At 33.8% G+C, this 27,834-nt stretch overlaps 1 protein-coding gene across 3 annotated transcripts in view; it reads right to left on the minus strand.

Annotated features, from left to right (window-relative positions):
• Positions 1–27,834, minus strand: part of LOC143248750 (uncharacterized) — a 52,951-nt gene that overhangs the window by 11,270 nt on the left and 13,847 nt on the right. The window contains exons 1-7 of one of the 3 annotated variants that reach the window (XM_076497434.1): positions 25,972–26,153; positions 17,814–18,105; positions 8,637–8,738; positions 2,671–2,940; positions 1,707–1,973; positions 962–1,222; positions 210–385 (exon numbers count right to left, since the gene is read on the minus strand). In XM_076497434.1, the coding sequence (XP_076353549.1) occupies positions 210–385; positions 962–1,222; positions 1,707–1,973; positions 2,671–2,940; positions 8,637–8,709 (1,047 nt within the window). In that variant the 5' untranslated portion in view covers positions 8,710–8,738; positions 17,814–18,105; positions 25,972–26,153. Of the gene's footprint in view, positions 1–209; positions 386–961; positions 1,223–1,706; positions 1,974–2,670; positions 2,941–8,636; positions 8,742–17,813; positions 18,106–25,971; positions 26,154–27,834 lie in introns of those variants that run through there. The other 2 variants (XM_076497432.1, XM_076497433.1) reach the window with 2 other exon arrangements.

The raw sequence follows: 27,834 nt of genomic DNA on the forward strand, positions 1-27,834 counted from the left end.
GTTGAGAAAAAATTTTATGTAGAGGAGCGAACAACGTTTCGACCTTCGGTCATCGTCAGGTTCACATCACTGATTACATACAGGTATTGTTTACCAATGTATTCTACCTACTACAAACATACAGGTATAATTTACCAGTTTCTTCTAATTAATGTATTACAGGTAAAACTTATAATCGTACTTTAACAACTATAGGTGTTCAAGTTTACCTCTTTTATGATACCACATTTTGGAAGTAGTACAGGCATGGTGAACCATATGTCTTTCTGTCCTTGCCCATAGAGCTTACAAGTTCTTGGTTTTGACTTGGAGAAGATTTTCCCTTTAAACGGTTCCTGTGTTTCTACATGTAGTGTCATTGTGTCCTGGCTACAAGAAAGTGTTACTGTAAACAAAATTATATAAAAGAAGGTTTACAACTTATACCCCATAAGCCATTCAGTTTCTTATTTTCAATAGTGTTATTATCAAATCGAACATGGCAAGATTTTAAGATGAGAGGTTATTTGCATCAAAGAAGGTTGTATGGCATCTAGTTTCAGCAATGATAGAACGTGAAGTTATCTACATTCAAGTATGTGTATATAGATTTTTTTTTGTTATTCTACCAAGTGATTTATGACGAACTAAATTAACTGTACTGGTGGTCATGTGATCTATGTGGAACCAGGATAATAGTACTGGTGGTTAGGTTTTATTGCGAATGGAACAAAAGGCAAATAAAGACTGGTGTTAGTAAGTGATCTATGTGTTACCAGGCTAATCAGATTGTTTTTTGTCTTGTTTCTGCAGTTGTGGTGCTGGAATCAAATGTGTTTATTTCCCTTCTAGTAAAAAAATATATAATCTGAGAGCACATTGCTCTGATTAAACAGGCAACATATAGAATAAAAATTTATAATACTCTTAAAATTATGAAAGGGGTAATATCTGTTAAAAAAAACAATAATAGAGAACTTACTTTTCATACAATCAGTACGATCATACAAATGCCTCCCGATGTAAGAAACCAGGTGGCTTTTGTTAGTGATGCTAAAAGTGTCATCTCCACTTAACCAACATCTAGCAGCAGAACTGAGAAATATGAATGACCTGCATAAGAACTCCCTGTTCCCATCACATAATGCCTTACACTGGTCAACAGTGAAAGCTAAAAGAAGTACGTCATGACGATCTATGTCCAGGTCTTCATGCTCTCTGTAGTCACATTGATTTGTTGTGCCTAAAGTTAAAGAAATAACTGAGATTTACTATTGTTTATAAAAGGCCCAGCTGGGTGTGAAAGGATTTGTTTGAACTTGTTTCATGCAACAATGTATAGGCGTAGTATTGCCAACCTAAATGGAACCTTAGAAGACATATGGGCTGAATGCCCAGGCCAGAGACCTCAAGTGTCAGATATGGCTCTGGCACTTGCCATTGGTGGTAAAACAATACGGATTAGCTGTCACTTTTACAATGCTCCCAGCTGAAAGTGTGGAACATGTTAAGTGGCAACATTTGGGCTCGAACTTTGGATCTTTCAATCCATAGTCTCGCATATATTATCCCTAAGGTAGATGCTGTTAAGAATGGTATTTACTATAATCCTTATAACTATTACTAGAATATTTATATATACATATATATATAAAACAATATCACTGAGAAAATAATGTTATATCTGTAATTCTAGGTTTAGGAGTAACAACGATTTTAAAGCTTACGTTCAACACAGAGGTTATCAAAGTAGTAAACACTGTTGTTTGCAGGCTTAAAAGATGATGGCCTTTGGCGTCTGTCTACTACACTTAGACGGCACTGAAGGAGCATATGATCGTACTCCCCTGAACGACAGCGAAATTCTTTCTCTTGAAGACAAAGCTCTTGACATTGTTGTTTGGTAGAAACTGGTTCTATTACACGATCGTCCATCCCAACCAGCTGTCTCCCCCTCACTTCTTCGAAGATCCAGATTCGGTCGCATCCAGATACTGCAAGATGATATCATCATGTTAATGTGAATGGTTTTATATAAACTATTTAACAAACGTAAACTGAGAGATTATAGAATTAATGTGTTGACAACATCTTTTCAGTAAAGTTTGTTGGAAACGTTCTCAGCCACTATTTCTTCGGGTCGGCCTACAACGCTAAAACTTGGACTTCATTACAATGAGAAGAGCATAGATAGCCCATTGTGTAACTTTGTTTTAGAGCAAACAGGCTCATGAAATTGGTTACAATTAGTGAGTTTCCAAACATGCTAAGTAACTGTATTCTACTTTAAAAATATGTTATGGCACTCATAAGGAGAACGGCTTACGTTTTTTTTAAAAAAATTGATTAAACTATTTCTGCTTTTAACTAGTTTTAATTCTAGTAATTAGGCAAGACCTTGGGATTAATTTATTAACTATCTTTATGTCACATAAATTGGAAATATGTTTTTATAATAGAAAAATCGATATATGATAAATTATATTCTATTAATTTCTGATGTTTTAATGTCGTAAGTACGGCTAATAAAATTAAATTAATATGACGAATTCAAATAGATTAAATTATAATATGAAATTATTTGTTTTATTATTAAGACCTTATGGTGTGTTAATTTTAACAAAAAGGAACTTTGAAACATCTGTACAAATTTAAATATTTCATTTTTAAAGGCAAAAAACACTGACAAACCTTGGAGGCATATTTTTTCAAAATAATTAACTTTCTCAAAGTCAGAATTTTTGTATCCACTTGCAAGTGCCGTCGAATTGAAACATGCGTTTTTTTCATAGTCTACCACAACCGCTTGACAGTTCAGTAAAGAGCGACATCTGTTGATACAGTCGGTTGTTATTGGTTGCTCTTTTGATGATCTCAAGATAAGAGATGATTCAGAAATGGTATGTGACGTTATTCCAACGATCTTTACAAATGTTGTGACCTGTGTGTCCAAACAATGTGCTGAAAATATTGTAACTATTTAGAACACAAACACGAGTGAATGATTAACAACTTGTTACATGGAAATACCACGTCTTTCACGTATATTATATAAACAAAACAACGAATACTGCAAGAAATAAACAAATCGTATATATTAAATAACTAATTACCACAATAAAAGATAAATGAAAATTTTAATCACAAATTCAGATATAGAGTATTGTAACAACACACACTGTTGCACTAAACACACAGGCAATTCAACTTCATTGTGACTTCGCAGGGCCAGGTTGTTAGGACGCACGAACCGTAATCTAAGGTTCACGGGTTCGAATCCCCGTACTACCAAACATTCTCGTCTTTCAGCTGTGGGGGCGTTAAATTGTTTGGTAAAAGAGTAGTCCAAAAGTTGGTGATGATTATTAGTTGCCTTCCCTCTAGTCTTACACTGCTAAATTAGAGACAGCTAGTGCAGATTTCCCTCGTGTAGCTTTGCGCGAAATTCAAAAACAAATTCCTATTAGATTTGGCTTATGATGTATAACTGTACTTTTACGTTTAGGTTTAACTGTATTTAATCTTACCAGGACATTGTATAACAGGTTAAATACATTGTTTGGTTAAACAAATACAGTTAAAGACTTGTTACTTGTCTCTTCGTGGTTTAAGGATTATCATGTTTACTTGAGTTGAGATGCATTAGTTTAAATTTAGTTTATAGGTAGGTTATAAATCAGACTAACTACATTGTATTATTACTAATAGTATTAAATAAACATGAAATGAAGACTTTATTTTTTACTACTAAAACATTAAAGATAAAGTTAATTAATTTAGCGTTAAAATAAAGTGGTGGCAAGGATTGTAATATATTTCATTGTACAAGTAAAACCTTAGGCTTCACAATGACGTTGGCAGTATTGTGTCTTTGTTTTTGAATTTCGCGCAAAGCTACTCGAGGGCTATCTGCGCTAGCCGTCCCTAATTTAGCAAGGTAAGACTAGAGGGAAGGCAGCTAGTTATCACCATCCACCGCTGACACTTGGGCTACTCTTTTACCAACGAATAGTGGGATTGACCGTCATATTATAATGCCCCCACGGATGAAAGGGCGAGCATGTTTGGTGTGACGAGAATGCGAACCCGCAGCCCTCAGAATGCCTTAACCCACTTGGCCATGCCAAGCCTGTTGGCAGTAGGCTACTGGTATTTACATTTAGTATTGCGTATTTATTTCCAGGCTACAGATAAAATGGTTAAAACTAATATTGGAGTTAAGCATTCAAAGTCTGTTAGGTGTGATTGGTGAAATGGGCGAGTTTTATTTGGGAATTCTGGACTACTACTAGCAGTAATATGCACTTTTAAGAAAGTTGGTACTACTAGTAGTAGTGAAGATGTGCAATCTGTATATAGAGTTTGTAGGTTGGGGGCTATCCTAATTAAAGTAGAGGCAATAGATAAAGACAGAGGTTAGCTGTTGGAAAGAGCAGTTGGAGTTCATTAGGAGCTTACAACTTTTACATGTAGAAGACACATAAGCCAACATCACCAATAACTTTCAGGAAGTTAGAAAGAATAATATTAGGGATAAAGGTGGTGGATTTAATTGTAATGAGCCTATTCCATTAAGCAACATATTTCAGCCCATAGCTTGTGAATATGAAGAACTACTGGAGGAAAGGAAAAGAAAAGGGTCATAGAAGGAGGTGGATGATAAGGAGGTTATAGGTGATCCCTTGACATGACATGTGGATAGGAATGTCTGTGGGATAAATAGGGAAAAAATAAACATATCATGCTACCGAGTTGGAAGATATAACTTACACAGCAAGAGATATAATAAAGGGGAGCCAGCAGTGATGAAGTTTTTGTGTATATAGGGGCTAATGGTGTAGGGAAAAGTAGGTCATAGGAGCTAACTAATAGGTACAAGGGCTTGAAAAGGTATTTAAAGAAAAAGACCATAACTTAACTGTGTCAGGGACACTGTACAGAATTAATTGTGGGAGTGAAATTATGAACAGGTCATTGAGACCAAATGCTAGGCTTAGGTTAAAATGCAAGGATGACCAGATATGCTGGTTGGACTTGTGGGATAAGTTCAATGAGAGAAGGGAACTTTTTGGAATGGGTGGTTTATATTTAAATAGGATAGGATCTGGCTTGTTTGCAAGGGCTATCAAGCTCAGCTGCAAGAAAACATTTAAACAAAGCCTAGACATTGGTGAGGGCCAGGATAAACTAAATGCAAAACAACAACAACAACAAAATATGTCTAGCAGAGGAAATACCTTTAGAAGTAGTTCTAAGAATCAGCTTAATTGTTGCTATTGTAATACTAGAAGTATAAGAAATAAACTAGATGACTTTAGAGCACTGGTAGGAATGGAACATTTTGATATAATGGGAATAAATGACACATGGTTAAACATATATCACTTTGATGACAGAAGTTTCTTTGAAACAAGGGGTTACAGGCTGTTCAATAGGAATAGAGTATGAAAGAGAGGGAGGAGTGGTTTCATAAGTAAAATGTGAGTTACACTGTGTTGAAGTTTTGTTACAGATCACTAGATGATACTGATGAAATTAATGAGAAACTTTGTAGTGAGGTTAAGATTTCAATTGTTCATGAGGTGATATTATGGGTGATTTTAATTTCAAGCATATAGATTGGGAAATGCTTTGAGTCAGACCATGAAGAAGAAAGGGTTTTGAAAACTGTTTAATTGGTCAAGGAACCTACTAGAAACAATGCTATTTTAGATATGTTGCTAAGTTCTAACATAGAAATTATTGAGAGGGTGGAAATTTGGTAAAAACTGGGTGCAAGTGTAATGTTTTACTGCATGTGGAGATCAGAAATAATGATATTTTGGATACAGATTTTGAAGGGATGCGACAAGAATTATCTGTTGTGAACTGGGCAGCTAAGTTATTTTGGGATACTGATCAAATGTAGTAAATATTTAAAGATATTTTTTGTAATAATCAAGATAAACACATTTTTTATGTCAAAAAGTTGGTGCAAGTAAAACAGTAAACTGGGTCACAGTATAAGGGTTGAAATGAAAGAAAAGCACTACAAATATAAATAATTTAAACTGACCGGTATGATAGGAAATACAGAAGACTAAGAACAGTGGTCATACAGGATATTAGGACATCAAAAATGATGTATGATATCTTTAAGTACATTAAGGATGAACAAAATGTTAGGAAGGGAAGAGAACCCTTGAGGGTCCTAAAAGAATGTTGGTATTTGATGATTATGAGAAGGTTGGATTTTTTAAATTCTGCCTTTCTTCAGTTTTCACTAACGAAAGATTAAGCAGTGTTCTTCACCTTGAACATGTGATAGATGGAAACAAGGATGGACAATATGACTGCATTGATTCTGAGGTTGTTAAGAGTGAATTGGGAAGTTTAAAAAATGATATGGCACTTGGGCCAAATAATGTTTCTCCAAGAGTTTTGAAGTAGGCTAAGAATTGGATACGTGAGTCACTTGCTGCTATTGTTTGTACATCCAGACACATGACAGGTGCCACAGAATTAGAAGTTAGCTAATGTAACTCCTCTTTTTAAGGAGGTTGTAAAAATTGTCCCTGTAATTATAGGCCTGTTGGTCTTACATCAGTTTGATAAAAGATTTATTGCAAAGGTGTTTAACAAAGTTTAGAATTTTATTAGATAATCTAAATTATTTCACTGAGGGAAAATATTGCCTTACAAATCTTTTGACATTTTTTGAAAAGGTTACTGCTTATGTAAATGGGGTTAAGGGTGTAGATTTGGTACATCTGGATTTTCAGAAAGCCTTTGACAAGGTGTCACATAAAGGGTATGACAAGATAACTAACTGGATAGAAGAGTGACTGGATGGAAAAAAGCAGATAATTGTTATAAATGGAGTTTAGTCAAATTGGATTAATATCACAACTGGATAACTCAGGGGTCAATCTCAGAACCTTTGCTCTTTGTGTTTTATATCAATGACACAAAAGAAGGAATAGTCAATAAATTACTTAAATTTGCAGATGATGTTAAGATCTTGGGTGTTGCTAGCTGTGAAGAAGATTCTGCTGATTTACAAAAGGATTTAGATCATATAGTGAGTTGGACAAATAAATGGACGATGGGTTTTAATTATAATAAATGCAAGATAAAGCATGTGGGTATAATATTTTGAATTATATGTACAATTTGGATAGGTACAGCCTTAATACTGTCATAAAAGAACTAGATCTTGGTGTAATTGTTGATCAGTCTCTTAAATCATCCAAAGCAGTGTGCTGTTGTTAATGGTAGGGCAAATAGGATTTTAGGTTGTATCATCAGAAATATTGAATACAAGTCTAAAGCAGTTATAATTTTCTTGTATGGGTAACTGATTAGGCCACATATGGAGTATTGTGTTCTATCTTTAGTTCCTTACTTAAGGAAGGACATTGAATTGTTGGAAGGGACTCATTCAGAGGAAGGTTACTACAATGGTGCCTGGGATGGAGGGTTTGTCATATGATGAGAGATTAAGATCTCTGAAACTGTTTCCTCTTGAAAACAGAAGAATTAAAGGGGATCTAATTGGGGTATTTAAGATTGTAAAGGGAACTGATAGTGTTAATGTATCATTGTTTTTCATACTTGACAGTAAGAACAGTAGGACTAGGGGACACACATAAATTTTGGTAAGGCAGGAGTCATCTTCAGCTAAGACATTTTTAATTTTTGCAGAAGGTGGTTGGTCTTTAGAATGGATTGCCTTTACTGTTGTAGGAGCAGTCAACTTAAGTGAGTTTATGAGAAACCTTGGTATGTATATAAATGATAAGGGTTAGATTTAAGATTATTTATCTATTTATTTGATAGGTTTAGTTTAGAGGATAAGACAAATAAAGTGGACCAGTAGATCCCTTTTTTCCCTAAACATGAAGTTATATACAAAATGCAACTACAGCACTAGAAATTGTTGAACTAACTACACATATAGACAGTTCAATTACAATATCATAAACTGTCAAAGTGAAACATTATTAACTGTTGATGAATAACATTATGAACAGTTGAACAACCTACAAAAACTTGTGTACTAATAACTATATAGCGTAGCACAACACATAGATATATATACTCTGGTGCCACAGCCCTATGAACTATTTTAAAACTTACAACATGGATAAATAGTACGTAATAAATATTTATCGACTATGACTTCGTTAGGACTTGTATTTAACAGTCTATACATATATTGACACTGTAAATTGTTGACTGTATTGCACCATTATAGTTTTTTCACTAAATTTACATACAGTGTTTTACAAGCTTCATATAGGTTTATAATGCAAAATAATAATTACTGAATTACGTATACACAAACTGTTGTGACATAGGTTGATAATTTTGTTAGAAATATTTTTCTGTTAGCACTGTTGTTGATTCGAGTCCAGTTTCTTTATAACTTTTCTGTATATTTTAGTATCAGCACTTGAGCATTTACAAGGATCGATGCTTCACAGAACATAAATTTGTTTGAATAACCACCGAAAGAGGGCAGCAGCTTCGACTAACCGCCGTTTTAAAATTCTGTTTGACAGACGTCATCCCAAAAGTTAAGAATTACTTCGAAACATAACGCCCTGGTGGTTCTGAATACCACACTATTGTAAAGTGATGCTGTTTTTGTTTAGTACTAACTCGACACCCCTTACCTGCTACACAGTAGAACATACCAACAACAAGAGCACATATTCGCCTAACACGGTCATTCAGCTGATCCTCCATGATTGTTCTAATGACAAATGAATCTGCAGCTACTGAACGAAAAAGATAAAAGAATATATCACATATTAGTTCGTAATGAACTATGTAAGGCAATAATAAGGTAAATGTTAGTTCACAGTGCATTATGTAATGTAATATGAATAAACGTTAGTTCACAGTGGATTAGATAATGTAATAATATGAATAAATGTTAGTTCATAGTGGATAATATAATAAGAATAAATGTTTTTTTCATCGTGAATTATGTAATGTAATAATAAGAATAACTGTTAGATCATAGTGGATTAGGTAATGTAATAATAAGAATAAATGTTTGTTCATAGTGAATTATGTAATGTAATAGTAAGAATATTTGTTTGTTCATAGTGGATTATGTAATGCAATAATAAGAATAAATGTTAGTTCATAGTGGATTATGTAATGTAATAACAAGAATAAATGTTAGTTCATAGTGGATTATGTAATGTAATAATAACAATAAATGTTAGTTCATAGTGGATTATGTAATGTAATAATAACAATAAATGTTAGTTCATAGTGGATTATGTAATGTAATAATAACAATAAATGTTAGTTCATAGTGGATTATGTAATGCAATAATAAGAATAAATGTTTCTTCATAGTGGATTATGTAATGCAATAATAAGAATAAATGTTTCTTCATAGTGGATTATGTAATGTAATAATAACAATAAATGTTAGTTCATAGTGGATTAGGTAATGCAATAATAAGAATAAATGTTAGTTCATAGTGGATTAGGTAATGCAATAATAAGAATAAATGTTAGTTCATAGTGGATTATGTAATGCAATAATAAGAATAAATGTTAGTTCATAGTGGATTAGGTAATGCAATAATAAGGATAAATGTTAGTTCATAGTGGATTATGTAATGTAATAATAACAATAAATGTTAGTTCATAGTGGATTAGGTAATGCAATAATAAGAATAAATGTTAGTTCATAGTGGATTAGGTAATGCAATAATAAGGATAAATGTTAGTTCATAGTGGATTAGGTAATGCAATAATAAGGATAAATGTTAGTTCATAGTGGATTAGGTAATGCAATAATAAGAATAAATGTTAGTTCATAGTGGATTATGTAATGCAATAATAAGAATAAATGTTTCTTCATAGTGGATTATGTAATGTAATAATAACAATAAATGTTAGTTCATAGTGGATTAGGTAATGCAATAATAAGAATAAATGTTAGTTCATAGTGGATTAGGTAATGCAATAATAAGGATAAATGTTAGTTCATAGTGGATTAGGTAATGCAATAATAAGGATAAATGTTAGTTCATAGTGGATTAGGTAATGCAATAATAAGAATAAATGTTAGTTCATAGTGGATTATGTAATGTAATAATAACAATAAATGTTAGTTCATAGTGGATTATGTAATGTAATAATAACAATAAATGTTAGTTCATAGTGGATTATGTAATGTAATAATAACAATAAATGTTAGTTCATAGTGGATTAGGTAATGCAATAATAAGGATAAATGTTAGTTCATAGTGGATTAGGTAATGCAATAATAAGGATAAATGTTAGTTCATAGTGGATTAGGTAATGCAATAATAAGAATAAATGTTAGTTCATAGTGGATTATGTAATGTAATAATAAGAATAAATGTTAGTTCATAGTGGATTATGTAATGTAATAATAACAATAAATGTTAGTTCATAGTGAATTAGGTAATGTAATAATAACAATAAATGTTAGTTCATAGTGGATTAGGTAATGCAATAATAAGAATAAATGTTAGTTCATAGTGGATTAGGTAATGCAATAATAACAATAAATGTTAGTTCATAGTGAATTAGGTAATGTAATAATAACAATAAATGTTAGTTCATAGTGGATTAGGTAATGCAATAATAAGAATAAATGTTAGTTCATAGTGGATTATGTAAAGCAATAATAAGAATAAATGTTAGTTCATAGTGGATTAGGTAATGCAATAATAAGGATAAATGTTAGTTCATAGTGGATTAGGTAATGCAATAATAAGGATAAATGTTAGTTCATAGTGGATTAGGTAATGCAATAATAAGAATAAATGTTAGTTCATAGTGGATTATGTAATGTAATAATAACAATAAATGTTAGTTCATAGTGGATTATGTAATGTAATAATAACAATAAATGTTAGTTCATAGTGAATTAGATAATGTAATAATAACAATAAATGTTAGTTCATAGTGGATTAGGTAATGCAATAATAAGAATAAATGTTAGTTCATAGTGGATTAGGTAATGCAATAATAACAATAAATGTTAGTTCATAGTGAATTAGGTAATGTAATAATAACAATAAATGTTAGTTCATAGTGGATTAGGTAATGCAATAATAAGAATAAATGTTAGTTCATAGTGGATTATGTAATGTAATAATAACAATAAATGTTAGTTCATAGTGGATTATGTAATGCAATAATAAGAATAAATGTTAGTTCATAGTGGATTAGGTAATGCAATAATAAGGATAAATATTAGTTCATAGTGGATTAGGTAATGCAATAATAAGGATAAATGTTAGTTCATAGTGGATTAGGTAATGCAATAATAAGAATAAATGTTAGTTCATAGTGGATTATGTAATGTAATAATAACAATAAATGTTAGTTCATAGTGGATTATGTAATGTAATAATAACAATAAATGTTAGTTCATAGTGGATTAGGTAATGCAATAATAAGAATAAATGTAAGTTCATAGTGGATTAGGTAATGCAATAATAAGAATAAATGTTAGTTCATAGTGGATTAGGTAATGCAATAATAAGGATAAATGTTAGTTCATAGTGAATTACGTAAGGTTATAGTAAGGATAAGTGTTAGTTCATAGTGAGTTACGTACGGTTATAATAAGGATAAGTGTTAGTTCATAGTGAATTACGTAAGGTTATAATAAGGATAAGTGTTAGTTCATAGTGAGTTACGTAAGGTAATAATAATGATATATGTCGTTCATAGTGAATTAGGTAATGTAATAATAAGAACAAATGTTTGTTCATAGTGGATAATGTAATGTGATAATAAGGACAAATGTTAATTCATAGTGAATTATCCATGGTAGTTTTAAGGATAATTACCTTCAATCCTCTGCGACAACGTGGGTTGAGGATAGCAAACAATTATTTAGAAGGAGGGTTATATTTTGAGAAAAATATTCAAATTAATTATTTAGAATTCAGTACAATTTAACTTAAACGTAGTCACAGTACACATAAATATAATTAGTTAAACCATACTACAAGACAATATTACGAAATATTTTCACAGCACAAACTGCCTCGTTGTTGTTTTTGCATGACAAGTTTTACTTTGAATTAACACATCAGTAACCTTTTATGTGGGCTACGTGAAATGATACAATCAGCTACTGAGTAGGCTCTCCAGTATACTAAATACCAAGACACCAAATTACTCTAGTGACGAACGTACATACAATTCTCATTTTTAACTTGCTGACAATTTTGCTTACATAAATTAATATATACAGTGGGTGATATTTATTGGAGTCACAATTAACCCCTTCATTTGTGCATATTAGTGCACCACTTCATATATAAATAATAAAAATTCCATGATGTATGTTTCAAGCCGCTCAGAACACGTACAATGTGTACATCATATATGGGCCCGCCATGGTCAGGTGGGTTAAGGCGGTTCGACTCGTAATCTGAGGGTCTCGGGTTCGACTCCCTGTTGCACCAAACATGCTCGCCCTTTCAGCCGTAGGGCGTTATAATGTGACGGTAAATCCCACTATTCGGTGGTAAAAGAGTATCCCAAGAGTTGGCGGTGAGTTGTGATGACCAGCTGCCTTCCTTCTAGTCTTACACTGCTAAACTAGGGACGGCTAGAGCAGATAGCCCTCGAGTAGCTTTGCGCCAAATTCCAAAAGAAACAAACAAACATCGTATATGCACATATTATCAAGTTCTACGTTACTCAGTTATTGCAGATCCTAGGGTGTACGACATCACTGCCGAAATATATTGCCGTATATAAAATTACCGGATATCTTTCAAATGATCTACCAAGTAAAAGTTTTGGAATATTTACAGCAAGAACATTTAACCAGCATCAGATAGATATATTATAAAATCAAGTCCCCTAATTTGGGTCCTCTAACCTACTCAGATGCACAATATTTCACAGTTTCAATCTGTCACTAAATACAATTATATCCAAAGCTTTTGAAAACATTCGGATTCACTTAAATGCAATTATTTCCCCTCTATTACAGTATTCTACTAATTACAAAATCAACTGCAAAATATCATGTGTATTTACTTTCATGAATAAACAAATACATGATATCTGGGGCAAATGACACTAAACAAAAAAGTGACAATAGTCTAACTTGTTACTAGTACCAACAGTAACATGAGGGAAAAATTGCAGTAAATAGAAAGGTAACATTAAAAACGTTTACTTCTAACAACGATAAAGTTATGGCACATGAAACAGATAAGTAACAACATTCTAAATTTGTGATCATTACCAATAATAGGGTTAGGGCAAATAACACTAAGCGGACAGGTAACAATATTTTAACTTATTACTAATACCAATAATAGGGTTAGGGCAAATGACACTAAACAAAGAAGTAAAAACATTCTAAATGTTTACGTCTCCTGACAATACGGATAGTTAAATTACACTAAACAAAATTTAACAACAGTTTAAAAGTGATCTACTGCCAACAATAGGATTAGGGTAAGTAATGATAGTAAAATCGAAACCTAATAATCTAAATTTGTACTTCCACCAATAATATGGTCAAAGTGAACGTCACTAAACAGAAAACGCTTAGTTGCTTTGCGCCATAAAACATCAAACCAACCAACCAATCACTAAACAGAAAGGTAACAACAATGTAAAGTAGAGGCTACTACCAGTTAGATTAAGTAAAACTTAAAAAAAAAGAAGGTGACAACAGCCTAAACTTGTAACTACTACCAACAATTGGGTTAGGGCAAATGATGATAAACAGAGAGGTAACAACAGTCTAAACTGTTGTTTAAGGCTCATAAGGTAGGAAAATTGATATGTATAATTACACACGGACTTTTCTCTACGTTAAAATAACTTTATTTTTAATATTTTTTATTTTGAGTATTTTAAAGTAGAGAAAAGTCCGTGTGTTATTCTACATACACTATACTTGTAACTACTATCAACAATAGGTTTAGGGTAAACAACATTAAAATAAAGCTGACATCAATCTAACCTATACCTATTGTCAAGGTCAACGATAAAGTTAGAATTATTGGCAGTAAACTTAAAGGTGACAACAGTTTAAACTTGTATTTACTACCACCAATAAGGTTAGGGTAAACGACAGTAGACACATTGGTAAAATCTAAATATGTACTTCTACCAACAATAGGGTAAGGGCAAATGACACTAAAGAGAAGGTTTAGTTTGTTTTTTAATTTCGCGTAAAGCTACAGGAAGGATATCTGCGCTACCCGTCTCTAATTTAGCAGTGTAAGACTAGAGGGAAGGTAGCTAGTCATCACCGCCACCTCTTTTACCAACGAATAGTGGGATTAATCGTTACATTATCACGCCCCCGCGGATGAAAGGGCGAGCATGTTTGGCAATGAAGAGAAAGATAACAATAACCTAAATTTGTGGCTGTTATCAACAATAGTAGTAGTTCTGTAGCTTAGTGCCGGAATATGGTTCCAACCTCAAATTGTGCAGATTAAAAAGAAAACAAAAAACTATTAATCACGACTAAGGGGACTCCACAAAGACGTTTATTAATAGGAGGTATGAGCATTACTTACTAATTATAATTTAGAAATCTTAAAAAAATAACGATATTTGTTATTATTAATACTTGTGGGTTTAACTACGACTTTATTAACGATTTATCATTTTTTGAATACCACTTCGAAATTAAAAAACAATGGAGCCAATCTTTAGATATACCCATAACTTCATATAATAATAATAATAAAGGAGCGAGAATCTTTTCTTAAAATTTTATAGCGACTGTTTTATACAAATTAACTAAAAGAAACTTTTTATATTCAACATGAACATGTAAACCTAATATACATGCATATGTATGCATTAGAAAAATTGAAGTGGTCAGGAAGCTCGACTAGTAATTTTACGGTCGCGGGTTCTAATCCCCGTCCCATCAAACATGCCTGCCCTTTTAGCTGTGGGAGCGTTATAACGTTACGGCCAAACCCACTATTCGTTGGTAACAGAGTAACTCAAGAGTTTCACTGCTATAAGGAATGGCTAGCGAAGATAGCCCTAGTGTAGCTTTGCAAGAAATTCAAAACAAACAAATAAATTCAGAAAACTGAATTTGTATTTGAAACTGGAAACGAACACTGTTGCATATTCCTCTTTCAGTAATGAATAAGCACTCTGAATATCCCTTTCAAATTCGGACGAACTTGATACAACAAAAGAACGATGTGTTTTGGTTTTTTTTTAATTTCGCGCAAAGCTACACGAGAGCTATCTGCGCTAGCCGTCCCTAATTTAGCGGTGTAAGACTAGAGGGAAGGCAGCTAGTCATCACCACCCACCGTCAACTTTTAGGCTACTCTTTTACCGACGAATAATGGGATTGACCGTCACATTATAACGCTCCCACGGCTAAAAGGGCGAGCATGTTTGGTGCGACAGGGATTCGAACCCGCGACCCTCGGAGTACGAGTCGAACCCCTTAACCCACTTAGCCATGCCGGGCCTGAACGATGTTTACAACTTTCAAGAATACATTAACAATTAATTAAAATATTTGTTCATGAAACGTTGTATCAAGTGTATGTAGTATAAGCGGTGCGCCTGCGCAGACCAGACCTTGGTCAGTGCTGATTATTTTCTTTTTTTCTCCTGTACGTTTTATTTATTTATTTTTTTTATAGAAGAGGCGTAGGATTTATACCATGCACAAGGCACCGTGAACGACTGGTATGACCATGGTTTTATAAGTGTATTAGGGGCGTCACTGTATAAAGGATAAACAACTTGTTATCTTTTTGTGTAATGACCTACTGAGTAGGTTCTACATAGGAACAAGAAATCCTTTTCCTTTTAAGACCCTTTTATTCCAGTAGGATAAAAATTACTTAGGAGTAACTAGAAACGTTCGCTCCGTTGGTAAGAGAATCACGATTAGAGTTGTGTTAAGGAAAAAGGTATCTTAATATTTTCCAGAGGAATTAATAAGAATAAGTACATAATGTTTTTATAAATTTGTATTTCGCTTTCTCATTCATTGCTTTCTCGTATAAAAAAGCCTTTGTGTACAAAAATCAGAACTCGTAAAATTGTTCCAATTTATATTAATTTTATTATCTTTTCTTTTTTGACTCCAATTAACTACTTTTTTTTTTTGGTTGGTGAGTCATATTACGGTTTCTTGAGCGAGATTACATGTGCTTATTGCATGCGACACGCGTCAGTGGGTTCTGTATGGCTACACAACGTTCGTATGGTAAGATTATTAACTCGCAAGTAGCATTGGGACCGAGGCTAGAAGTCTTCACCTGGTGACTTCCAATAATCGCTTTCAGGCATAAACGAGAAAAGACTGTAAGAAAAGTAAGTCAAAATGCAAGCATTGCAGTATGCGAATCTTTCACTAAAGAAAAAAAACAACTCAAAATATCACTGTGAAGTGAAACTTTCGAAACATTAGTGAAGTCAGAAACCGTGAATATGATTTGAGATGCTTACTAATTATTCTGTTTGTCTTGCGAACAATCAGAAATAAAACATGAAAAAAAACAAAGTATTACAAATTGCGAATTTTAGTGCAATTAAATAATCTTTGACTTTGTATAGTTTCTTTAAAATTGTTCCGAAATAAATTTCGTTTACGAAAAAAAACAAAGATAAGGTTAGTTTTATTCAGAGTAAAGTGTTACCATTTCTCTGAAACTACATTGAATTAACCTATTAACTGGTCCGGCATAGTCAGGTGGTTAGTGCATTAGACTCGCATTTTGAGGGTCATGGGTTCGAATCCTCGTCGCACCAAACATGCTCGCTCCTTCAGCCGTGGGGCATTATAATGTGACGGTCAATCCCACTATTCGCTGGAAAAACAGCTGGCGGTGGGTGGTGATAACTAGCTAGCTGCCTTCCCTCTAGCCTCACACTGCTAAACTGGGGACGGCTAGCGCAGATAGCCTTCGTGCAGCTTTGCGCGAAATGCAAAAACTAACAGCTCTTAATTTCCTGCAAGTAAGTATTAGCTAACAAGCTCTGGGGGTTACGCCAGTATTCTGTAGTTTACAACACAATAGACCAGTTGGACAGGGACCTAACCCTAAAATTTGACACCCACCTACAGGAAGCCCAACTAATATTTGCTATAAAACAAAATTAAGAACAAATGAGTGGAAATAAGGAAGTTATTTTATTTAGTTATTATTTATTTAGTACGTTACTGGAGTTACACAAGTTTCTTTACGGGTCACAACACGTTTATACGAGATTGCGAAATTTAGAGTGGAATTTAGGCGATAAATTGATCACATTATGGGCGCCCACAGAAGTCTTTTGTGTGTGTATGTGCGGGTAACACATGTATGTAGGGGTTCAACAAACTAAACGAATATGTGTTATGTGTGCTTAAACACAAATACAAATTTACAGTTTCAATAAAAATTACTAAAAATGTTTAGTTTAGTTTAGTTACGATGTTAAGTTTACATCATAATACGTGTAGTTTAGTTGTAAAAAATTAAATGTAGAGGGGCAAATGCCACCTTTTAACCCTTCCTGCGGGCGCCCATGTTTACCTTTAAAATTACACGAGCATTCGCTTTATATGTAAAAAATGGTTTTCTTAAGCTTGTGAAACATTGACAAGATGAGCTGAGTTCAGTTAATCTATTTATGTTTTTTTTTATCCTATATATATATATATAGAGAGAGAGAACTGCGGACATTTCAAACCAAAAACCAGCAATGACTGACTTTTAGGCTTAGCATTAACATTTTGCACTTAGACATTACAGTACATAGATATTTTTGCGAATTCCTAAAAAATTACAATAGTATTATTATCTTATAGTCCTTTATGGTAACTTTCTTACCTTCTATTCCAGCTCGTGTTTTCAAGGTTTAAGAGTAGGAAAGATTAATAACGGTAATTTTGCAATGTCGCTTGGAAACGATAGAAATTCCTTTACTCTCTGTACCAGCGTTTTTTATTCAATAAAAAGAGAAACGCTGAAGTGGAACTCCTCTTTCGAGTAAACGTCAGAAGGTCTTACAACGGAACTTTATCCAGGTGTATCCATCCATTTACAGGACTTTAATAATTACTGTATCCAGCCCAAAAATACAGACGTTGGTATCTTATATATCACCACGTGCTCTCCTAATCTGTATTGAGGTAAATAGCAACAATTCAGTGTCAGAAAAATAGTAATGATTTATTTTACGATACACAATACTTTATCTAACGAGATACGCGTATTCTAGTGTTTCAATGTCATTTATTCTTAAAAAAACGTAAAGTTTCATTACAAATAATCAGCTTCATTTATAAAGCAGGATATGACACCAAAATTACTCGGAAATAGAACGACCCCTGTACATGTAATGAACGGAAATAAAAATAGAGAAAAACCGCTTCAATGATTTTTCATGTCAGTTATAAGTTATATTAATTTAAATGAAAAATAATTGTTAGGAAACCAAGTAAAAAGAATAGCTCATTGCCTTGTCCTCTGGAAAAAACGTACACGTAAAACTAATTTAAACCTTAAAAAAAAACACTTTTTGGTCGCCTAACAAAAAATAAACGACAGTGTAAAGTAAAGAACAAACATGGTAAGTATTTCTAAAAGAGGATAAAATAGTTAATAGCAATGAGTGACAACTATGGCATGCCCGGCATTTCGTGAACAAGTCAAATGAGTACTAGACGGGCAGAAATACTACAACATTTCTATTGCAAATTCCGAACGTCAGATGGCAGAAATGTAATTCTACTTTACTCTCAAAATCCAAAACACAGGTGACATATATAATGTACATGACTTTTCATATTACAAGTTCTTGGAGGAGAGAAACATAATTGTATTTAACCCCAGAATCCCAAAAAATAGGTGACAGAAATATAATTATATTTTGTTAAAATCTGAGACGACCTATTACTGTAACGGATTAGTTGTCATGTGTTTTTGTTTGTCCCGATGAAACCGCTATAGTGAAACACTCGTTTAAATAAGGCCAGATATGTTTTTGGAGTTATATACACTGCTTTTTTAACACTTAATAGGGAAAATGTGAAAACTATGAAATTAGCCTAAATACTAACTGGTCAAAAGTTTAAGACCACACCAAAAAGAAGTCTTAAACAGGGTTGGAAATGCCCAACAAGAGGTCTCAGTAGTAAGTTGCACGGTCATCACTGCGAATAACTTTAAACATCCGCTTTGGCATGGTCGATATAAGCGTTTGCAGAAGGCTGGCTGGAATGTTATTCCAAGTGGTGAAGATGGCTTCACGAAGATCATGCCCTGTTTGGAATTGACGTCCATTTCTATAGACTTCCCTTGCCATCAACCTCCAAACATTTTCAGTGGGGTTTAGTTCGGGCAAACACGCTAGATGGTCCAAAAGATTCACGTTATTCACCATGAAAAAGTCCTTTGTCCTGCGGGTATTGTGGATTGCAGCGTTGTTCTGTTGAAAGATCCAGTCATTTACACACAAATGAGGGCCTTCAGTCAATAAGAATGCTCCCTCCAACATGCCAATGTAGCCAGCTGCTGTTTGACGCCCCTGTATAACCTGAAGCTCCATTGTTCCATGGAAGGAGAAAGCACCCCAGATCATGATGGAACATCCTCTACTGTGTCGTGTAGAAAATATTTCAGATGGGATATCCTTATCGTGCCAGTAACGTTGGAAGCCATCTGGACCATCCAGGTTAAAATTTTTCTCATCAGAGAACAAAATCTTCGTACACTTTTCTACGTCACATTTTGGTGCTTCTTAGCAAAGATTAACCGAGCTGTTTCATGGTGTGGAAGGAGGCGTGGCCTTTGAAGACGTTTACGGTTTTTAAAGCCTTTCTCTCGTAGATGCTGTCTTATTGTTCTTGAGCTGCATTCTGCATCCGCAAAGGCCTTAATCTGGTTCGACGTCAGCTGGTGTCTTGCTGGACAACCCGTCGAATCCTCCTGCTCACGCCGGCGAAAATTTCTTAGACCGACCACTTGAAATTCTCGTTCCCTATCCCTCAGGGTCTTTTAAGACATTTGCAACAGCAATTTTATTACACCCAATCTCACCACGATGGTACGTTGAGAGAGACCTTGCTTTTGCATATCGACAATTCTGTCACATTCAAACTCTGTCAACCTTTTAGCCTTTGCCATGTTTTTACCCAAGGTAACACAGTAGATGTCAGTGGGAGATGTTGACAACGCTAATGCTTGAACACAAATGACTAAATTTCGTTACGTGTTTACCAATTAACGCTTCGTTTCAGTATGGTCTTAAATTTTTTTTTTACCTTTTCTTATTTTCATCTTTCGAAGCTCTACTCAAATAAGTGGTTGAGTCTGACAACGTAAAATGCATATTTTTTCTTTATGTTCATTGGCCTTAAGATTTTGGCCAGCAGTGTATGCCATGTACCATTATTATTTTTTAACAATTAATACAACTATCCAGTTTTCAATGCAAAATTTAAACTCTGAAAATTATATTTTCCCTGAAAAAGTTTAATTAAAAAACATTGTAACAGTCTAAAATAAATGCGCTTCTACAATTAGGGTTAAACAACAAAAACACGATTCATTCAACTTTGACAATATTTAGAAATAAATTAAATACTCACAAAAACACATTTAATAAACATGTGTCTGTCAATAACTTTAATGCTACTGAAATGCTATAAATATTATTTCAAATAGTGGAATCAGGAAAAGAAAAAGAAAGAAAAACTAATTAACAACAAATACAGCAACAGAGAAAAATACCTTTCAATATTAATAACAATGAGTAATAAAAAACAATAATTCACTGGATGGTGAAACTTCTGGCAGCTTATTTGTTTACTGAATAGGTTACAAGAGTACATCTCACGAGATAATAAATTTACATAATCTTCTACTTAATTACTAGTATCTGTACGTCACTGCTAGGAGAGCTGATGTCAGTTTAATCATAAATACATATTTACTGAAATATAAATTATTAGCTGTGAGGTGAGTTAGTGTTTTGATGCTACTAAAATCCGTTTATAGGTAAACAAAACAATAGAAAGAAATAATAAATGAACGGTAAACACAACCATGACCATAAAAAAAAAACACAACAGAACTTGCCATCTCACAAAGTCTTAAATGCACGCGGCCTGGCATGGCCAAGCGCGTAAGGCGTGCGACTCGTAATCCAAGGGCCGCGGGTTCGCGCCCGCGTCGCGCTAAACATGCTCGCCCTCCCAGCCGTGGGGGTGTATAATGTGACGGTCAATCCCACTATTCGTTGGTAAAAGAGTAGCCCAAGAGTTGGCGGTGGGTGGTGATGACTAGCTGCCTTCCCTCTAGTCTTACACTGCTAAATTAGGGACGGCTAGCAGAGATAGCCCTCGAGTAGCTTTGTGCGAAATTCCAAAAAAAACAAACAAAAAAAAACTTAAACGCACACATTTGTTTCCACAAATACTGCGTGAAATACTCTTGTTTGTCATTTTGACAGATAATTAAATAATTGAAATAAAACACCTTCTGTTCTACATTTCGTAGTTACTTAAAATATGTTTTCAAATGAAAATAAATACAATTACGCTCACTAGACGGCATTAATAGTGCTCTTAAATAATTTCTCTTCATTATTTCCTGAATTAACAAAGCAGACATTTAATTCCTTTATCTGCTCATAAACTCTTTTACGGTCACACATCACTCAACATGATATTAAGCATCTTCCTGTGACACTACCTGGTGGAATTTCGAAGTTACTTTAGTGCTTGATTAACTAAAAACAACAGCAGAGAGCGGTAGTGGACACGTGGCATGACAGTATCTGTTACAGACACAATAAAGACCAAATTATTTCATCAGATAATCATCAGTTTCTGTTCGTAACGCTTATGGTTACAATAGCCGTTGAACAAGTGGAGTTTTTCAGTGATGTCGAGAAACCCACTTGTTGAGAAATTTATATGCAAAAACGGCTCGTTTGGGTTGAGAAAATATTTTTAGCGTTGTTCGCTCTTCTATGTAAAATATTTTCTCAACCCAAACGAGCCGTTTTTGCATATAAAAAAGTGGAGTTTTTGGTAAAATTTCGTACAATTGGTTAATAGAAGCTTTCTTCAGTAAGATACTAAACTGTTTGTTGAGTTGAAAACAGCATAATTAAAATATTCTCCAATTAAGTGAGCCTGTGCCACATGAAATTTGACCGAAAAGTTCAAGTACGTTTGTTTGAAACCTTCTGAATTGAGTTAAAGATGAAGAATTGCTGAAGCGACAGTATGACTTGTTTGTTTGTAGTTAAACACAAAGCTACATAATGGGCTATCTGTGCTCTGCCCATCACGTGTATCGAAACCCGGTTTCCAGCGTTGTAAGTCTACAAACACATAGGGAGGACGAAGATGTGGAAAACAAACTGATGAAAAATTACATTTCACAAGTAGGAATTTAGTAACATATTGTACCACTAGGGAGCACTATAAAGAAACATAATGATTTTTGATGGCAGTCTTCTTACAGTAATGTACTTGTTAATCAGCATATTGCGTAGGGACTCCAATAACAAAGAAGACATTAGTGGGTATTTAGTGACATTTTTGTATGATCTGCCAGGGAGATATGCAATGAGACAATGTAGTTTTTAATGGAAATGTTGTTTGCAGTAAAATTTTTGTTAATCAAAATATTGTGCGGGGATTTTATATTAACAAAGATGTCCTTAGTGAACATTTTGTACCACTAGGGGTCACTATAACTTAACATAACGATTTATACTTACTGAATGGTTTCATCAAGTGCTTAATAAACTTCTAACGATACTCTTAATTAATAATTTATGTATATTTGACCATTGAATGTTTTTTATGAATACATTTATTTGTCTACTTACCCAAGTGAAACATATATTTCTAGTTATTGAAATATAGTGGAGTAGAGGATTCTAAAAATCCAAGGTTTTCACTTTCACTTGAGCGAAAGTAACTTAACCTATTATCATTCACATGACATGCGCTTTGAGCCCCACCTAGTACAAAGTTCTCTTCTAATCTCATTAGTTGAACCAAAACAACCAGCTCCTATTGCTACGTTCGCGAATATCAACTGCATATAAAATAAATGTATATCATATATGATACTCATATGCTGTGACGTTACGTCCTGTAAATAGCATGTGATACTTCGGACAGGGATAGGGTTAACTGACAAAAGTATATCAAGCGAAGGGTTTCATAAAGTCCTTAAATAAGACTCTTACTTAATAAACAAATACTTAACGAACTCCTAACAAGGTTCCTATTTGTATCTCATCTATGAATAACATTGTATTGTTTTGGAATTTCGCACAAAGCAACTCGAGGGCTATCTGTGCTAGCCGTCCCTAATTTAGCAGTGTAAGACTAGAGGGAAGGCAGCTAGTCATCACCACCCACCGCCAACTCTTGGGCTACTCTTTTACCAACGAATAGCGGGATTGACCGTAACATTATAACGCCCCCACGGCTGGGAGATCGAGCATGTTTTGGCGCGACTCGGGCGCGAACCCGCGACCCTCAGATTACGAAGCGCACGCCTTAACGCGCTAGGCCATGCCAGGCCTAATAACATTGTAATACATATGCACGTGACCTTACCTTTGTACTGATTGTTAACTTCTTAGTGGATGATGTACCAATGATTGATAAGAAAAAGTTTTTCATATCATTACCTACATCAGAAACAGGGATACATTATCTCATGAAATATATTTAGTACGTGATATGTTATCCCCTCCCCAAGATAATAACAAGCTGACAACCATTAAGTTGTACATTGTTTAAGTTGCATGTTGTTTTACAACGTGAGATTCTACGTTATTTCGCCTTTAAATTACAACATACGTCTTATCATGAGTATTATTTAGTCTGTAACACCCTCATCTTAGCTGGGGAAAAGACTTTAAAAATTAAGTTGTCGCTATTCCAACTGCAAAATGAACAAGAAATTAACTTAGATTCTAAACTATTCACGTGAATAGTTTCACTCTGTTTTGTTATATTTCAAACATCTATGAAACATTACGTTAAGTATAAAACCTGTAACTCAATATATCCAAGATGTTCCATTATCTGCGGAAGATTCGCAGTCTATAAGACTTGTAACTCAATATATAAGTTGATGCTGCGTTGTCACGACAACTGCAGAAGAGCTGTGAGTGAACATACAACAACAGTTTCAGTTGAGCTAATTGTTTGTGGTCGATGGGTCTGTATTTTCGTACGGAATGATTCGCAGCGAGCTATGCATGACTTAACCAACAGATTATCCGGTTAAGTGAGTCACATTATCTGACTCTGTGTTTAAAATATTCATTACATCACGAAATTTTGCACATCGCTTCAGCAGCAGAATCACGTGGGTATCTCTTGAATATTTATCGCAATAAGTGAGTTTTATGTACTTTTATGGGAATCTGGACTTACAGACCAATACATTTCTAGCGTACATCAAAGTGGATTACATACGTTGGCGTGAGTGTGACAACACGATGATTGGAAAGACAGCTTTTAATTTAGCACACTGAATAGATCAGTATGTTTCAGACGGTATTCACATCAAAACTTATGGTACACGGTATAAAGTTAATATCGTTGAATATTTCTCTTCCGACTTACTTAACTTGACATTCGAGGCGGAATTGTTCAGCATCGAAACGACCAATGACCTCGCCATCACAGCCTGATTGTTGATAATAACTGCAGCGCACTGTTATCGAGGAGAAAGATATTACCTGAGTTTCATCAAAATATGTTTACGCCATTTTACGTGTTAGTTTACACTGCCCTCACAAGATACTTGTAACCATTTACAAAGAAGAGTTTGTCTGTTGTTGCCCTTTACTGTGCTTAGTAAAATACCTTAAAGCCATTTGTCATGGAAATTAATTTAACGTTAATTATCGAAGAATTCAAACTTAGAAAGAACTAAGATAATGAATTCTGAACAAAATAAATTTTCAGATATTGCTTGAGTTACATTTGTCGATAGTTTCTTGACATAGTGCCCCCTAGTGGAACAGCGATATGACTAACGACTTAAACTACTAATGTTATTATTACTTTATGAAGTAACTTAAAACAACAACAACAACAGAAGCATTCCAGGGAGTACGTGAAGCAGTTAGGTATTTTATAAAGATTATATATACACACAAAAAAAAATCACCAAAAAAACGCCATTGTGCTAGTAATTGTCCAAGTTAACAGTAGAGGACGCCCTTTTCGTGTCTGCTGTGCCACACTGTTTTTGAAAAACAACAGAGCCAACTGAAAGTGTTCGAGAATGAAAACGAAGCAAACCGCTTGGAATAAATCGTGAACATATTGCCAAGTTCGGAAAGTAGGGTTGGGCCTTAATCGATCGTAAGGGTTAATTATTGGACTAATTATGAGAATATCCTTAAAACTTAATAGTTTGGTGAATTCTCCAGAGATATTGTCATCATAGTTTTACATATAATAACATTAGGCCTATCATGTTTACTTTGATGAACTTGTGCTTTTCTGTTGTAGTGTTAAATGTTGAAGAACGTTAGTAATTATAAGGTTTAAGCCTAGTGTAATAATAAAACATACCTGGTGTTTCTAGACTAATAGGCCTACTAGGTGTTAATAATCATTTCTATTCGCTTTTCGGCGTTTTCGTCTTTGTTTCTTCCTTTTTTGTTGTTTTGTTAGAAAGGAAATACAAATGTGAATTCATATTTATAAAATATGATTTTCTTCTAAATTAGGGACGGCTAGCGTAGATGGCCCTTGTGTTGCTTTGCGTAAAATTCCAAACAAACATGTTTTATCATTTAGCAAGTTATTTTGGATTAACACAGTTCAGTTAACGTAACGATAATGAATTAGTTTATTTTTTCCATAACGTTTGTTATAGGTTATCTTCCCTTTGACACAAGTCGCAGGCCTTTTCAACATAAATTCTGAAACTACTTTAGGCTTAATATACTAATAATGCTTAATAGAAGTTTAAGTGATTGATAACAAACCTGCCTAACTTGTGATGAGTTAAACAGATGTCCTAATTCTCAATGACTGGCTTTACTTCATCACTTCTCCATCATCTGCTCTGAATATTTTACTGAGTTCTAATTCACTTAATTAACTCACTGGTTTCACATTTCCTGAACTAGCAATATCTTATGTCATCCTAGGTTAACCTTTAGGAACTTTCTTGATCTTAAAGTCATGCGCCCTCTGGCAAATACCTATATTGAAAACAATGAAAATATAGCTTACAGCACAATTCTTAAACATCTGGATTTTTGTACTATTCTTCAACTTTATTTTTATATAAAAGGCAGGTCACTTATACGAGTTTACTTAAAACAGTGTTTTCTAGCCAAGTATTTAAAAAAAAAGAAAATAATGCTTCTATTAAAACTACTATTTTAGCTCTATTTAATACAATACTGTTGACAGCTTCTATTATTAAATTATTTTAGACCTTTTTTCACACTCATTAATTTTTTGTTTGGCGAAAGATAAGAATGGCTGTTATATTAAAGGTTCTATAATTGCAGATATTGAGCGTCTGGTTAAAACAACTATGGACGTAAATTCAGCGTTACTTTTTTGTATTTTTTTGTTCACTCCAATGCTTTTATTGTTGGTAAAAGACAAGAAAACTATACTATACATCATAAAAAAGGTATTATATATATTTGTTTTATATTTCACGTTTCTTTCAGCAAAATTGTAGGGATTTTTTTCTTCAAGAAACCAAAATACAACCAACTAAAAAGGCTAAATTCAAAACAAAGAAATTTTCAAAAGCACTTATGTTTCTGGTCATATGTTTCTTCCGCTTTGGTGGCCCGGCATGGCCAGGTGGTTAAGGCACTTGACTCGTAACCTGAGGGTCGCGGGTTCGAATCCCCGTCGCAACAAAACATGCTCGTTCTTTCAGCCGTGGAGGCGTTATGATGTGATGATCAATCCCACTATTCGTTGGTAAAAGAGTATCCCAAGAGTTGGCGGTGGGTAGTGATGACTAGCTGCCTTTCCTCTAGTCTTACACTCCTAAATTAGGGACGGGTAGCGCAGATAGCCCTCGTGTAGCTTTGTGTGAAATTTCAAAACAAACAAACAAACCTTCCGCTTTGTTTTATTTTAAGAACGATTCAGTCTTGCGATGAATAAATAGAGTATTTTTTGGAAAGCTTTTTGCATATCTTTGTGATATTATACGTGAAAATGTATTATATTTATTTTTAATTGACTACTGGATTCCATCGTTGGACTTAAAGCTGGATAGAGCTCAAAATACAAAGAAAGAACAGTTTACTTTATCAAATTCTCTCGTTATTAAAAACAACAATAAATAAGATACAGACAAGCGCATGTGCTTTTCATTATTTATTAGCAGACTTAATAACCGTAAAACCTTCTTTTAAGAGCTCCAACTGGTTTCAAACTTACTTCAATAAGATATACCGCTGCTTGATCCAAAATCTTTATTTGTTGAAACAATAAAAGAGTAATTTTGGAATTTTGTTTTCGAAGCTACTCTCATGATTTAAGAAAAAACAAACAAACAACGAAAGTCTGTGGAACATGTTCCTCGCAAATATTGATAAAAATATTGAAAATAAATCTACGTAATTTTATTGTAATATATATTGTAATCGACTACGTTTTTTTCGATCCACTGCATGATATAATGCAGCATAAGAAAAAACAACTACAGTTGACCCTCGTGAAAGTGTCAGAAACTTTAAAACTATTGTTAGCAAAGTACAAAAGTCGATAAAATATGAAAGTTTGAATTTCAACCTTGGTTCCTTTGCTTAAAGATTAGAAAACAAGACATGTAGATTGTGATGACGAGAAACCCACTTGAAGTAAAAATG

The sequence above is a fragment of the Tachypleus tridentatus genome, chromosome 4 (assembly GCF_004210375.1).
Source record: "Tachypleus tridentatus isolate NWPU-2018 chromosome 4, ASM421037v1, whole genome shotgun sequence".
NCBI classification, from domain to species: Eukaryota; Metazoa; Arthropoda; class Merostomata; order Xiphosura; family Limulidae; genus Tachypleus; species Tachypleus tridentatus.